The sequence below is a fragment of the Castor canadensis genome, chromosome 2, assembly GCF_047511655.1.
Source record: "Castor canadensis chromosome 2, mCasCan1.hap1v2, whole genome shotgun sequence".
In the NCBI taxonomy this organism is placed as follows: Eukaryota; Metazoa; Chordata; class Mammalia; order Rodentia; family Castoridae; genus Castor; species Castor canadensis.
This window is the reverse complement of record NC_133387.1, coordinates 35,318,795-35,334,525: the sequence shown is the minus strand read 5'-3', so window position 1 is coordinate 35,334,525 and position 15,731 is coordinate 35,318,795. Positions and strand designations below refer to the sequence as shown.

At 34.8% G+C, this 15,731-nt stretch overlaps 1 protein-coding gene across 1 annotated transcript; it reads left to right on the top strand.

Moving 5' to 3' along the window:
* Positions 1 to 1,370: 1,370 nt before the first annotated feature.
* Ankrd7 (ankyrin repeat domain 7) lies at positions 1,371 to 15,229 on the top strand. Its single transcript, XM_020185707.2, has 7 exons — positions 1,371 to 1,621; positions 6,809 to 6,923; positions 7,055 to 7,228; positions 8,024 to 8,130; positions 8,675 to 8,812; positions 11,767 to 11,876; positions 15,006 to 15,229. The coding sequence occupies exons 1-7, from the start codon at positions 1,371 to 1,373 to the stop codon at positions 15,152 to 15,154; spliced, it is 1,044 nt and encodes a 347-aa protein (XP_020041296.2). The 3' UTR covers positions 15,155 to 15,229.
* Positions 15,230 to 15,731: the final 502 nt, after the last annotated feature.

The window sequence follows — 15,731 nt, the reverse complement described above, 5'->3', positions numbered from 1 at the left end:
TCCCACCATGGGTTTTTCTTCCGTGGCTATGAGTCATTGCCTGCACAGAGTGATTCTTGAGACATGTCATTATTTTTTCACAGCTTTCATATCAATTACTCCTTGTAGGCTGGTCTTGATGTTCCATGGAACATGATGTTCCAAGCCCCTTAAAATTAATAAAACCTATGCCTCTGTAAACGTGATCATCATCTCTACCTCTCTTTTTGAGATGACCGTCTTTCATCTATGAAAGTGTCTCTCTATTCGAAGAAACTTTCTATTCTAATAAACTATACTTTCCACTACTCTGCTTTGTGTCTTTCCTGAAATCTTTCCATGGAAGCAAGAATTGAGATAGCTGTTTTGATCTTCTCATAAAGTAAATGGGTAGATGATTTGGAAGCTTGTAGAATTTCCCTTGTCTTTCCCAGAGAATCAGGAAATAGGCAATTAGCTGACTCTGAAGAGAGAGATGATATGAAAGATATGAAATGGTCAAGGGAAGTGGGAATGTTAATGGACAGAGGAATATCTAAGAATTTCTAGGAAGATTAACAGATCCTGTGAGATGATTTTCCTGAACTAAAAATGAAAGAAGGCATTGGCTGTGTTCTTCCCTTTAATCACATTATGGTCTCAGGGCAGATAAAAGAATTTAATTTTACTGTGGGTTAGGTGGTTTGGGTAAATAAGAAACAGAATGGCGCAAAATTATTGAAGGTACATGCATGAGAATGGTTTTAACGATTGACAGTGGAATTCAACTTAGTTGAGGCAGAGAAGTGAGGGCACAGGGAAAGATCAGGTTCAGGGAAAAGTGGTAGGATTAATGAACTGTAGATTCATTGAGTTTTGTTTTCAAAGGACTTTTGGAATTTCGTGAATAGACAAAATGAGGTGGAATATGAGCAATGGTATTCAAAAACTGTGTTTGAAATCCAGAGATTATAGTTATTATAAAAAATGAGTTGTAGGCTGTGGCCATCAAAGTGCGGGGTTGGGAGTAGGCTAGTGGCAATCACTGGAAGAGATCCATTCTCACATTAAGAAGGTAAATCTTAAGTTTGTGAGAGTTCAAGCCAGTCACTCCATCCTTGAAGGGGAAAGTGCTATTTGTAAATTAGCAGGTTTCTCTTCAACAGCCTATGAGCCAGCAGGAATGCTGCAGATGTGGCAGTAAGGCCAAGCACACAGTTGACAACCCGGGTCACAACTGACACTGAACTGCGTTACCAGGCAACGGAGGCACTCACCTACTGGACTGCAGCTCCCAAGGCTTCGCGTCTTCCCGCACCTCGGCTTTTGGCTGGGGCTGGAGGGGGCTGCACGCTAGGTGGGAGGTGGGAGGGCTGACGATTAGGAGCCCCAGGAATATCCTGGTTGAACTGATGAACTTCACCACCATGAAGAAGCGATTCAGCTTCTGGAGGAAGAAGAATGAGTCCCACAGCCGCAGCTCAGACCTGTCCATAAGTGTGGTCAGCACCTCCTCAGAGCCATACACAAGCGGGGGCTACCATCTTCCAGATAAGCACTTAAAGAAGCTTCACAAAGCTGCTTCAGCCGGGGATTTAGGGAAGTTGAAGGAGTACCTGCAGCACAAGAAACATGACGTGAACTTGCGGGACAAATGTCACAGGTGACCAAAGCTGAAGAGCTTGTGGGAGCAAGGCTGCATGGAAGGGAGGCTGGGGCCAAGAGGTCCACCAACCAGAAACAAAACATGTCTGGGCTCTTTGACAGTGGTTGTCACACTGAATTTTCCTGAGCAGAGAGTTTGTCATTGGTTGAAGGGTAACATTTCAACTTGTGACTTTCTATTTAATTTTTTGTGAATGCTTCCCTGGGTGTTTGAAGGCTTGTCCTCCCCACCATTATTTCATCCAAAACTCCCACGGCCTTAATCTTCACTGTTCACTCTGTTCTTTCCCCATTTTGCTGTTTTGCCCCTTGGAAAAGGTTTGCCCCAGCCCCTAATATTTGCCATTTTACTAAGAGAAGAAGAGAAAAAAGGGAACAGAAACAGTAGTATTAAGACTTGGAAACACCAAAACAATTAACATATATTCAAAACAGGAAAGAAATTTGTTAACTTTACTTACGATGTAACTAATTTATTGGGTAGAGGATGGCTTTTCCCTCTTTTTTGTTGCACATTCCTTAGCCTTAATTTGCTTAGTTTTGAATTAATTTACTCAACAAATACATGCTGCAAATTTATGTAACAACTGTGTAAACTAGGCAGTATGTTAACTCTGGGATAAAATGGTGAATAAATGTTACTACATGAATGTGTAATAACTACATTCATTACCACTGTACTAAAATCTGAAAAGTTTTTAATAGCCCAAAGAGTCATGGATGCATCACATTCAACTAAGTAGCCTTAGTTACACCTTATTTTAGTTACAGTTTATATGAAATGTCAGTTCTATGTTCTTTGATAGCTCCACATTTCTATATATAAGGCCATATCATTTGCGAACAAGAACAGCTTTTCTTCTTCCTTTCTGATTGGATACCTTTCTGATTGGATGCCTTGGTGGGACTTCTATTGTTATGTTGAATAAAAGAGGTATCCTTGCCTAGTTTCTGATCTTGGAGGGAAAGCATTCAGGATTTGTTTATCTATTTGTTAAAGGAGAGTTTTGCCACTCATAGTAGTCTTGACTTGCAAGTTTTTCTTTCAGCACTTTGACTATTGTTGAGTGTAATGCTAGCTGTGGTGTTTCAGTCTTCCTTACATTTAGGCAGTGTCCTTCTGTTCCTAGTTGTTGGGTTTTTTATCATAAACAAATGATAAATTTTCCCATTCTTTTATCCTTTATTCTATTTGTTAATATGGGTTATAACCTCTTTCTCTCTCTCTTTTTTTCTCTCTTTTGTCTCCCCTCCCTCCTACTCCTTCCCCTCTCCTAAAAAGAAGCACTAGGCTTCATTGGGATTTAGATTTCTGGTTAAATAAGTAGTATGAGTTAAGGATTAATGATGTAAACTAAAGCCTTACAATGGGAACATAATATGTTGATAAAAATTAAGAATTTTTAATAAATGAACTAATAATATTGATTTTAAAATATTTCTCTAAGATATCTGTGAATATACTTTGTGCATTCAGCTGTTTTATTTTTTATTTTCTTGAGACAGGGTCTTACTTTCACAGCTCAAGTTGACCTCAACTAGTGATTCTTCTGTCTCAGCCTCTCATTGCTGGAATTAAAAGTATGAGCCCACATAGTTTGCTTTAGAATGTTTTTTATTTTTGACATTAGGTAGAAAATGTTCATCTTGGCCTCAGAGTATTTACATTATATATGTGCACAACAAAGACATTATTTTCTGCATACCCCATTTGTGAGCTCCTGAATTTAAATACAGTTAAGTTTAAAAATTTAAATGAAATGAATACAAATGTTAAATCTGTATATTCTTAAAACATTTTGTCTTTTAAACCAGGCTGACTCCTTTAAAAGGATGCCAAATAAGTAAAAACTCTTCTTTATAAGACCTTCTTGAAGATTTTGATGATACAGTAAATGTTGTACTGTTTCTTATCTACTCAAGATAGATAAACTCTAATTTTCAATTTTTCTAAAAGACCATAGGTTATATTGTCCAATACGTAGAAATCTGAATCTTTCATGGCTATCTTATTTTATTGAACTTGTGGCTGATTTCCTATTTTGAAGCATTTAAATGGGCTCTGAGATTTTTATCAAATATTTGTCAAAAGAGGCTTTATACTTCAACAGGAAGAGTGAAGTTATCTATCAGGGGTGCATAGCCACTTTTAGGAAACATTGGAAATACTCAAATTCCCTTTTCTTTCTCTTAGAACAGTTGTCTTTTTGGGGGATGGTAAGGTACTTAATTAATTGAAAAAGAAAACTGGATTGTAGTCAGAGGTAAATCTAATGGTTTAGTGGAAACCACCAAAGTTCCTTTGGACTAAATTCTTAAGTTCAGCAGCTTAAGAACACGGATAAAAATGTTTTTATGCAATGGCAAGGAGTTATCTTAGGCAGGCTTAAAGGTGGGTAGCCCTGGAGTTTTGGTTGAGAGCTGGAAAAGCTTCCTATTACATAAGCAAGTTCATCCTTAAGACAAACCAACACAAAAGTTAATCTGTGTTTTCTTTTGTATCAGGATTATTGAGAAACCTCAATAGTAATTAGAAATTTAGGGATAGTTCATGAAGACCATGATGTGTGACAAATCATTTTTTCTCCTACAATAAAGAATTTCTTTCTAATGACTGGAAAGTATGGGTTCCTTAAATTCATATTGTCTTTTTCACGCAGGGTACTAATTAATTATACATTACTTCTGGTTCCATTCTTCTATCCAGACTGACTGTTCTCTTCCGGATTGTGGTCTGTCTTCATCTAGGGAATGATATAAATGATTAGAGTTCTGCTTTTTTTAATGTTATAGTTACATTACAATCTTTCCTTTTGTAATTATATTCAGGTAACCTGAACTGGAATTCTCAGATTTTTTGTTTATTTATTTTTCTTTATAGCTGCTTCTTTTTTAAATTAATTATTCATTTATTCACATGTGCATACATTGTTTGGGTCATTTCTACCCCCTGCCCTCCTCCCCTATCCTCTTCCCCCCTTCCCTGTTCAGTTCCAGGCAGGTCCTGTTCTGCCTTTATCACTAATTTTGTTGAAGATGACAAAGCGTTTTTGCTAGTTGAGTTGAGGGTAGCTACACAGAAATATTCCTAGCATTGCTTTCATGTACACGTGTTATGACCCATGTTAATTCATCTCTAACTGATCTTTACACTGGTTCCTGATCCCCTACTCATGGTAACCTCTATCACTTTAAGGTTTCTGTATTAGTTCTTCTGGAGTGGGGACATCAAACACTTTCATGTTTTGGGTTTTCTACCTATTCCTATATCGTCCGTTTGTGCTGTCCCCTTGTCATGTGATCCAAGTCCAGCTACATTGCTGCATTTGCCCTAGATCTAAAGTCTGCATATGAGGGAGAGAGAACATATGATTTTTGGTCTTCTGAGCCTGTTGCTGGTGGTGTCTTGATGATGGCTTTTCTAACAGGGGTGAGGTGGAATCTTAGTGTGGTTTTGATTTGCATTTCCTTTATGGCTAGAGATGGTGAGCATTTTTTCATGTGTTTTTTGGCCATTTGAATTTCTTCTTTTGAGAAAGTTCTGTTTAATTCAGTTGCCCATTTCTTTATTGATTCATTGATTTTGGGAGAGTTTAGTTTTTTAAGTTCCCTGTATATTCTGGTTATCAGTCCTTTGCCTGATGTGTAGCTGGCAAATATTTTCTCCCACTCTGTGGGTGTTCTCTTCAGTTTAGAGATCATTTCTCTTGATGAACAGAAGCTTTTTAGTTTTATGAAGTCCCATTTATCTATGCTATCTCTTAGTTGATGTGCTGCAAAGTTATCTAATTTTGAAGTTTTGAGGACCAATTTTTTTGCTACTATTCTAGATCAATAACAGGTCTGTTTAAGTATATGTGAACTTCTTCTAAGAACCTATAAGGAAGTAGGGAAATGACATCAAAGATCTCTTGTTTAGGGCATGGGCTATCTATATATGGACTCTGCATAGTAAAATTATCTAAAAACAAGGATATAATGATGTCACCTGGTTTTATTTATTTATTTTGATTGTACTTGGGTTTGAACTCAGGGCCTGACACTTGCTAGGCAGGTACTCTACCACTTGAGTCCCCCACCCCCAATCCCAACCTTTTTGTGCTTTAGTTATTTTTCAGATACATCTTCTTATTTTTGCCTGGGGCCAGCCTGGGACCCTGATACTCCTGTTTATGCCTCCTCTGTAGCTGGGACCACAGGCATGTACTATTACACTCAGCCTGTTTGTTGAAATGTAGTTTTCACTAACTTTTGGCCTGGGCTGGCTTCAAACTACAGTCTTCCTGACGTCGAGTTCTGGAACTGTAGGGATTACAGGCAGGATCCATGGTGCCTAGCTGCAGTGATATAACTTAATAAAAAGTTTATTTGGATGGTCATCCTGCCATTCAAACTGACTTCCAACCCCTAAGACTTGAAGTTTAGTTAAGTAGGTTAAAAATTTCAAAGTTAATTCTTGCAATTGTTTGAAGTGTGGTTGGGAGGGGGTGGTTGATGGGAAGAGACCATGAAGGCCATGTAAATAATGTACAGTGTAAGTCTAATTGGAATTGTCACTATGAATCCCCCTGTATAATGAATATAGCCTAAATAAAATTTTTTTTAAAAAAATTTTCAAAGTTTTAATGGAGCTAATGTATTCTGTTATACTTCATAAATATGTGTCTAGTTTCTACTTAAAGTTCTCTCAGAAATAAGTGGAATAACTTCATATTAAGTTGATGTCTACAATTTGGAGAGTCCCTAGGCTTTCACCCTTGTATTCATTTTTTAGATGCAAATGGCACCTTTACTATTGGGGCAAAGCATGCCATGGGACAGGCAATGTCCTTTTCTTCTGTTACCTATTAGATATGTCTCAGGTTTTGGAGAGCAATTCTAAATTTGATTTTGAGATCTAATTTTACCATTCTTTCCAAGGTCCAGGCACCACTTTGGTGTTTGAAAAAACAACAACTATTTTAAAACTCATTATAGCTAAATTTTCCTTGAAGTGAATCAAGTTAAGTATTTGATCTTCAAGGCATTTGCATAATCTTTTAAATTCCCTCAAAAGCAGTTAGGATTTACATAAATATAAATAAGTACATGAAGCAAAAAACTTACTGTCTGGCTCATTCTTGGGTATAAGTAACTTCTCAAACGAGACTCACGCGTAACTTTGTATTTCATTATATTGATATAGAACACCATTGCATCTGGCCTGTGCTAACGGATATGCAGATGCTGTATGTCTCTTAATTGAGAAACAATGCAAAATCAATGTCCAGGACAGTGAAAACAGATCCCCATTGATTAAGGTGTGTTCTATTTTTTCTTTTCAATTCGAATATTTTTGCGTTTTCCTGGTTAACTTGTATTGATTTTTATGCCTTATTAGTGTCGTATTCTCAGTAGGAAATTTGCTACTCGTTTATTCTTGTGTTGACAGGCAGTACAGTGTCAGAGGGAGACTTGTGCTACTATTCTTCTAAACCACGGTGCTGACCCGAACCTGGTGGACTGCCATCATAATACTGCTCTCCATTATGCTGTTTGTGGACAAAGTGTCTCATTAGTTCAAAACCTGCTTGAACACAAAGCTAATCTAGAAACTAAAAATAAGGTACTTTTCTATGTAAAAAACTTGTATTTTAGAAAGCAACTAAAGAAGGTATTTATTTCATATCACAGAAATATATGTTATACAGAGAGAATTTTCTAAACTGAAATCAGGACAAAGGAGACTAGATTATCAAAACCTGATAAAATTTTCCTTTATTTAAGGTCTTTCTGCATTACATTGCCAATTATAATCCCGACCTCCAAAGTAACATCATATTTAAAAATGTAATTGTTGAAAGGGCTATACCTAATGAGAAATATTAGGAACCCTTATACGTGAGTGTTGATAAAAATCTTAAGCTCTTCTTTTATTTTTTACTATTTTATTCACATACTCACAAATAACAATAGTAGGTTTAAATTAGAAAATTGATTATAATATTGAAAGTAATCTAACTCCTTTCGAGATATTATGGACAATTGATGAGAGCATCTTGTCTTAAAAGAGTATCTTGTCACTTCACTTCACTGATATTTAGGGTACATGATAGCTAAAAATAACCGCCAGTCTTGGAGGTTTAAATGAAACCCTCAAAACCCCATTATGACCTTATGAAGTGTGAATTGGTGGTAAGCATTATGAATTAAATGATAGATGCTAATCACTTAATTAGTTCTGGCTACTCTTGTTCATAACTTGAATTAAGCCTAAAGTAGAAACTTTAAGTTTTTAACTGACCCAACCCTATTTGTTTTCTTGATCTTCAAAATCATATTTTGTTATGTATCAAAAATGTAAAAGGCATGTAACATTCATACAATAATTTCAATCGTCATTTTGAAATAATATTTACAGGATGGATATACTCCACTTCTACTTGCTGTTGCTGAAAATAATGCAAATATGGTAAAATTCCTTCTGAAGAAAGGGGCAGATGTGAATGCTTCAGATAAGAATCAAAGGTATAATTAGTAAAGTTAAATATGATATCCTATATCTACAATGACTTAAGATGGTGATATAAATATATATGTATCTGTATGTATTTGATTTTTATTTACACATTTGATATTAGGAAAAGATTATCATATGACATGATTTGGGGAAAATTTCCTAGACTCCCAGAATCTGTGTTTCTATCAATAAAATCAAACAGCTGGACCACATTGGTAGATTTATGTTGTTGTTATTGCTATTTTTAATAGTATTAGAATATTACATACAATAAATATTGTAGTTAAATGGGGGATAGGGTATTCAGAGTCCTAGACACTCCCTTCCATGGAAATTTGAGGCATCTTGAAAACACTAGGGAGCTGAAATTGAGAACCATTGAGCAACTGCTTTTTAGGGACTCTGTCTTTAGACACCATCCTGATCTGTAATTAGCATATGATTTTAGTAGATTGGTTTTTCTTTTTGCATTTTTGCTTGATTCTTTTTCTAAAAGATACCCTATATTCTATAGTCAATAGAGAGGTCTAAATTTCTATTCTCTTGCTACAGAACAGCCCTTATGATTGCTCTCAGTATCGAACCAACAAGTTTAGTAAGTCTTCTTCTTCAGCAAAATGTGGATCTATCTTGTCGAGATATTTATGGATTCACAGCTGGTGAATATGCTTCTTTTAATGGTTTTACCAGGTGAGTGTTACTGTATGTCTTTGAACATTTGATATCTCGGCAGTAGGGGTAACCACATTTAAACTCTGAATTTAAGGGTCCAGAGGTCATTTATTTCCTCTGTTTGTAGGGTCCAGTCAATATAGGAGTTGCAGGTGGGCTGAGTCAACAGATTGAACTACCAGGGCATGGGATTTGGCAGTATGCTGGGACAGGGATGGAACCAGAATCATAGATATTAATAAAACATATGAGCAATCAAGCTGGAGAATAGATAATTAATCCACACCAGGCCCTTTCATTCTTTTTCAGATCTTAGTAATGTAAAGATTTTATATATGTTTTGAGTATTTATTAACATTTCAAAAGCTAACTTCAATTTGATAAGCTTCCAGAATTCTTAAGTATTTTCTCATTGTATCCAGAAAACATTTTTATGTATGAAAATGCACTTCTGATTTTTAATAGCCAATAAGAAATAAGATACAATATATTGAAATTTAATTTGTAGTTAACAGAATGAAACAACATGCACAATGTTTTCCTTACAATTTTACTTTAAGGGCAATTAGAATTATTCACAGGCGTTTTCTAGTTTACTGTTTTTTCTAGTTTTATTGGCTTCTTCTTTCATTTATTTTATTTACAATTTACTAATAACTTTTTATCATTAATCTTATATGAAAAGTATAGTTGGTGGGGTGAGAATAATCATCATATACACACTCAGATATTTATTTTAAATAATAACTTTAGACAATAAGTAATTCATATTCTATTAATTGTATATACTATTATTAAATATATTGTTTTCTTCTTTGTAGTATTGGACATGAGCACTTTGTTTTACCTTTGTTTAAACAAACTCTCTCTCTCTCTCTCTATATATATATATATATATTGAAATTACTGGTGAATATCCATACTATAAAAAGATATTCCTTTAAATATGGAAATTTCTCCATTACTTAAAAAGTTTGATATATGAAACTAGGAGACACTGTGTCTGTTCAGTAATGTATCTATTGGTCAAAAAGTAGTACTTGTGTATTTGAAATAATTTGTTTACATTTGTAAGTCTTGTGACTTGTAAGTCATCATTGAGTAGTTAGATAGAAGGAAATATCACAATCTTTTTTAAGAATAAAGGGAAGTATGTTTACCATAAAGGGATTTTTGTTTTGAGAGTGTTTTGATATATAGGCAAGGCTGGCTTAGAACTCACTATGTAGCCCTGGCTGGTCTTGAACTCTTTCTGGATTCTTCAGCCTCCGTCTCCCAAGTACTATGATTACAAGCATGCACCACCATCATGCCTGGCTACTCAGAGAGTTCTTATTCTCTAAATATTTTCAATGTTGAAAATTTTAAAATAATCAAATTCTTTTTCTTTTTCTTTTGTTTCAAAGAAGTGAAAGGGAAGAGAAGTAATTAAAAAAATTATGTATTTATTTATTTTTAGTTTTTTGAGACAAAGTGCTGCTATATATCCCAGACAAGCCTCAACTTTGAGATTCTCCTGTCTGGCTTCCTGAGTGCTGGGATTACAAGCATGCACTACCACATCCAGCAAGAGAAGTAACTTCTAATGACTAAACAATTACATCTAGAATTGGGAATCATTATCCTTTAATAACATGGGCAAATGGCTCTTCTGAGCTGCAATCTAATTCCCCCTTCCCTTTTACTGTGTTTTGTCCCTTTTGCAGTAGTAGCTAAGATTTCCATAATTGGTTATTTTGTTTGAGAAGCTGTTGTTTGTTTAATATATTTGAACACATGGACTCTGCTTTTTAGCATCATCTGTTAGTTCTGGTACATAGGGCCTATGGCTTAGTAAGAGTAGAAGCATAACAACATTTCTCGTATAGTTTGTAAAAAATAAGTGAAACGGGCTGAGGATGTAGTTCAGTGGTAGAGCACTTGCCTAGCATGTGCAAGACCCTAGGTTGGATTCCCAGAACCATGGGAGAAGAAAAAGCAAAACTGTATCAGCATTAATATTTAGTTTTATTTTATTTTATAGTTAACTTTAACTCATACATTCCTTCTTTCCCTTCACTGAAATATTGAAACCATAGGCCTATTAATGAGTATCAAGAATAAGCTCTTTTAAGGCATGGAGAAAAGAAAGGCATTCCTCATGTGTTTCAGTCCCTGACTGAGTTAATTGTCTTTACTTTGTTAATTTACTGTTAAACCCAAGGGCTGTGAGCTGAATTTTGTTATCCTAACAGTCATATGCTAAAGCCCTCACCCTATTACCTCAGGGTGTGAATATATTTGGAGATAGGGCATTTAAAGAGATAATGATGTTAAAATAAGGCCAATGGAATGGCACTAATCCAATCTGACTGATTTCTTTATAAGAAGAAAAAATTACTGCATAAAGAGAAATACGAGGGATGCTTGTGCACAGAGGGACAATTTACATGAAGAGACAGCAAGATGACAGCATCTAGAGAGCAAGGAGAGTGAGTCCTGGTACAGGTTCTTCTCTTTTGGCTTTCAGTGGGTACCAACACCACTAGACCGTCATCTTGAACTTTCAAACTGTTGGACTATAGGAAAATAAATTCCTGTTTAAAACACCCAGTTTTGTTATAACTGGGTGTTTTGTTATAAAAGAGACATAGCAAATAAATATGCCAGCTATGTTTTCTACTTCGTTAATAGCTTTTTAAATCATGTTTGCAATAGTAGGAAGAGGTGCCAGAGAATGAAAGGACATAAAATAAACATGGTGTTTGTTAACAGAGTAGGCTTGAGGAGGGAAATATGAAACATACTGGGGAAAGTTTTGATTTAGTAATGATATGTTATGAATTGAGTTAAAATTTTTTTTGGCAGTACTGGGGTTTGAACTCAGGGTCTCATGCTTGCTAGGCAGGCACTCTACCACTTGAACCACTCCACCAGACCAGACTTAAATTTATATGTATGCTGAAATTCGTGCATAACTTCTCTATGGGTAGATATCATCACTTAATAGCCAATTATGGAAAGTGTATGAAAGCTGAACAAACACCTTACTCTGAAGATACAACTATGTATGACACTTGTGGAATAGAAGAGCTGAAGAAAGGTAAGACGATAACTGTGCAAGTAGTTTTCCTTGTTGCTTTTTATTCATTTTTTGTATAGGAAACAGCTTTCTTAAGTAATGTTTAAATTAGGCATTAAAAATTTCCACTATTTTGAAATGTTAAATCATTTTAAGAATTGTTCTTAAGAATATTTGTGATTACGATATTCTGGCACTGTGTTGACTAAAAATGCAATGTAAAAATACTGAATGGGTAAGATGTTTTTAACTCATAGTCTCAAGTCATTTTAAGAAACAAAAATTTTCTTATATATTAGATTTTAATAGATAATATAAAACTATAAAATTTAAATCTTAATATAAGGATATTTTAAATAAGTATACTTGAAAATTAATATATACCAAATAATTACATAAAATTAAAAATTAACATTATTTACATTTGGCTCATCACTAAAATATTTTTGGCATTCATTTTAAAAAATACAACCATTTAGGTCTATAAAACATATCTTTTTTTGGTGAATATGTCTTACACTGACTTTTTTTTGTTAGATGAAAGAACAATTCTTATAACTAGTCTCCTACCTTATCCTTCACTCACAGTGTAAAACAGATAAAACAAAAGGACAAAAAGGAGGTATGATGATAAACTGGAGATTATGTTAGCTGATAAAAACAACTTAAAGGAGGGAGACTTATTTCAGCTCATGGTTCCAGTTCATGCTGACTGGCCCCATTGTTTCTGGGCCTGTGGAGAAACAGTGCCTCATGGCAGAAGGGTATGGTAGAGCAAAGCTGCCTCAAGGAAGCACAGAGACCCAGAGAAGGGAAGGGTCTGGGGACAAGACATATCCTTCAAAGGTATGCCCCCCACTGACCTGCTTCCTCTAAGCAGACCCAACTATCTAACTACCCATTCAGCTATGAACTCATCAGTGGATTAATTCATTGATGAGGTTAGTGTCTTCATCACCCAATGGCCTTTCATAGCACCACCAGCTGGGAAGCAAGCCTTCCACACATGACACTTCATATCTGAACTGTATAGAGATTATACAAATGTCACAAGTATTCAAACTTTGTCAGCTCCCTCCAGTCTATGGTGATGGTAGTTACAACAATGCTTGGCCCTATTGATTCTAGCTGTGTAAATTTAAAAAAGAATTTCCCTGAATTCCTCTTTGTGTACATTATTAAATTTTGCTTTCTTATACCTCTTTTTTTTTTTGCTTTAAAGAAGAAAATGGTCACACATCTATAAGAAGTGCTTTAGTTCTCTGATTTATACTTTCTTAAGGGAAAAAAATGAAGTAGAAACTACAGAAAAAACATTCCTATATTTTGAATGTCTCCTGAGGATAAACATTTAAAGCTATCCCCATTTTACCCTTGCAATTTATGTTTTTAGTTTCAAGGGAAATGTTGGTTTTTCATATATTTTAAGGCATAATAGAAATATTAGGTCAAGAATATTACCAAAAGACACTGCAAAAGATAGTGGACTTAAAAAATTGTAGTTCTGTCAGATTTAAAGAGGACAACATAATAATTTCTTAAGAAGACTATAAGATATAGAAGTATCAAAGCAAAATTATAATCATGTTATAGCTATAACCTACAATTTAAGAAATATACTTAGGAGTGGAAATATTTGTATATAAATAAAGATATTGTAAATATCATTTGTTTTCTAGATATGTAACTTCACTTCTACAAATCCTTTGTACTTCCTTGGATTAGAAAATTATATTTTGAAAGAGCAGTTAAGTGAACCACCAGCATTTCCAATAACTAGCCATTTGAAGAGAAGTTTGTTGAATGAAGAAATTTGTTTTTCACTTCAGAAGATATGAAGAAATCTCAAAAGACAAACATCTATATTACAAATCACAAGTTGAAAAGATCCAATTTTACTCAGAGTATAGGCAGAGAAAAATTGTAGTCACAATATTGAATGGAGTAGTGATAAGAGTAAACTGTGTTAGGGATGTGTTAGAATATTTAAATAAAATAAAAATATATAAAATAGAGAAAAAACTATAAGTCATCCTGTGTAAATGGAAATTTTCTTTTACTTACAAGTACTTCCATTGAGTAAAAACTTTTTTTTTAGAAATAATAGTAATACATATTCAGAACACTTGGGTTTTATAAAACAAAGAAGGAAAGAAAACACATGAACCGTAGTCTCACCACTTGGAGACATATCTTAACTTTTTGGTATGTTTCTATAATCTTTTTAAATTGCTTAGATTTTTTTTCCTTCAAGAGAATTTGTAATTTGAGTTTTCTTTTTAAAAGCACAACACAATGCATGCAGTTTCCCCTGTACTCACTCCAGTATGTTCTGACTTCAAGGGCATTCCCTGAAAGACTTCTTTAGCTGTTACTGGGGACAGATGGGGTCTCGGTGGCTGTTCTGTCATTATATCACTAATTGCATTACAAGTTATTCTTTTCCTCTTTACTTTTTAGAATGGATACTCCATGATAACTTGGAGTTTTTGTTTCCCTACCATTTACAAAATACCTGGTTTAGGGCTGACTGAGTGGGTGAAGTAGTAGAGTGCCTACCTTGCAATTGTGGGGGCCTGAGTTCAAACCCCAGTACCACCAAATAAATAAATGAAATACCTAGTTATTTATTTATTTTATTTAAGTAAGTAAATAAATGCAATACCTAGTTTTATAGTAGATATTCAATCTACTGAACATATAGGAATAGCTGACACATGTCAGGTACTGTTCCAAGAGTTTTATATATCTTAACTCATATGATCATCACAGTCTTGTTGAGATGAGTACTCTTTAGGATGCTCAAGGTTACTGAGTAAGCTGACAGCTGGACATAAGCCCATATACTCTGGCTTTGAACCTAGTCAGTTTAAAACCAAAATGTGTACCATTAACCACTATACCACATTATTTCTATCATGAATTGATGAATGTACCATCCTTATAAACTATATTTATAATTTCTCAGAAGGAAGAGTTAGTTTAGTGCTATTTGTAACTTACTCAAACCACTCATTCTTTTAAATACATTTCTTGAACTTCTTCTAGTGCTGGGTGGTATTGAAGTACTAAACTGAAGGAAACTGCCTGACAGATATGGAGATCAATAAACAGTTTCTACTATGGTTTCAATCTATGGTTCTTAACTAGGAGCAGTTGTGGCCCCCCCGCCCCTTCACCTCCTGGGAACACTTGGCAATGTCTGGGCTGGAGAGATTTTTGTTGTGAACACTGAGGAGAATGCTGCTAAATATTCTATGCTGCAGGATAGTGTGCACAACAAATCATTATCTGGTTGAAAATGCAAAAAGTGTTGAGACCGAGAGCTTGGATCTAGAGTCTATATTATATGCTGGGGAGCAAAGCTGAAAAAGGTATGTTTTTCTCTGCCCTCAACAAACTTACAAATAGCTTGTTCTTGTCTTTCTCAACTAGGTAAGTGTATTCGTTGTACCTTTACCAGTAGCAGAGAAACTACCTATAGTTGGTTAGGAAGGGGCAGGGATGATTTCAAATCAAAAGGAACTTCTTGACTGAGCTTCAAGGATAAGAAGGGTTTCCCTGAGTTTTCTAGTAATAACTGTCTTAAATATAACAAAAATTCATAATAAAGATACCAGCAAAACACCAAAAAACCAGAGAAGAAAGAATTTATGGACGTTACTATCAGGTTAATTTTGATGGGGTAAAGGAGATTTGACTCAGATCCTAAAGAATGTGAATTGTGTAGAATTCTGTAGAATTGTGATATAGGATATCTGATAAAAATTGGATGATTAGAAAAAGAGTCTTGTGTATTTTATCATTGAATTTGTGCCTTTGTGGAAACTATATATGTTGCATGAAGGGATGGTGGGAAGATACTTAAGCTGAGTT

Coding starts and splice junctions, on each gene's coding strand:
- Ankrd7 (XM_020185707.2), top strand. CDS start 1,371: ATGAACTTCACCACCATGAAGAAGCGATTCAGCTTCTGGAGGAAGAAG. Junction 1,622..6,808: donor TTGCGGGACAAATGTCACAG/GTGACCAAAGCT, acceptor ATATTGATATAG/AACACCATTGCATCTGGCCT. Junction 8,131..8,674: donor GCTTCAGATAAGAATCAAAG/GTATAATTAGTA, acceptor CTCTTGCTACAG/AACAGCCCTTATGATTGCTC.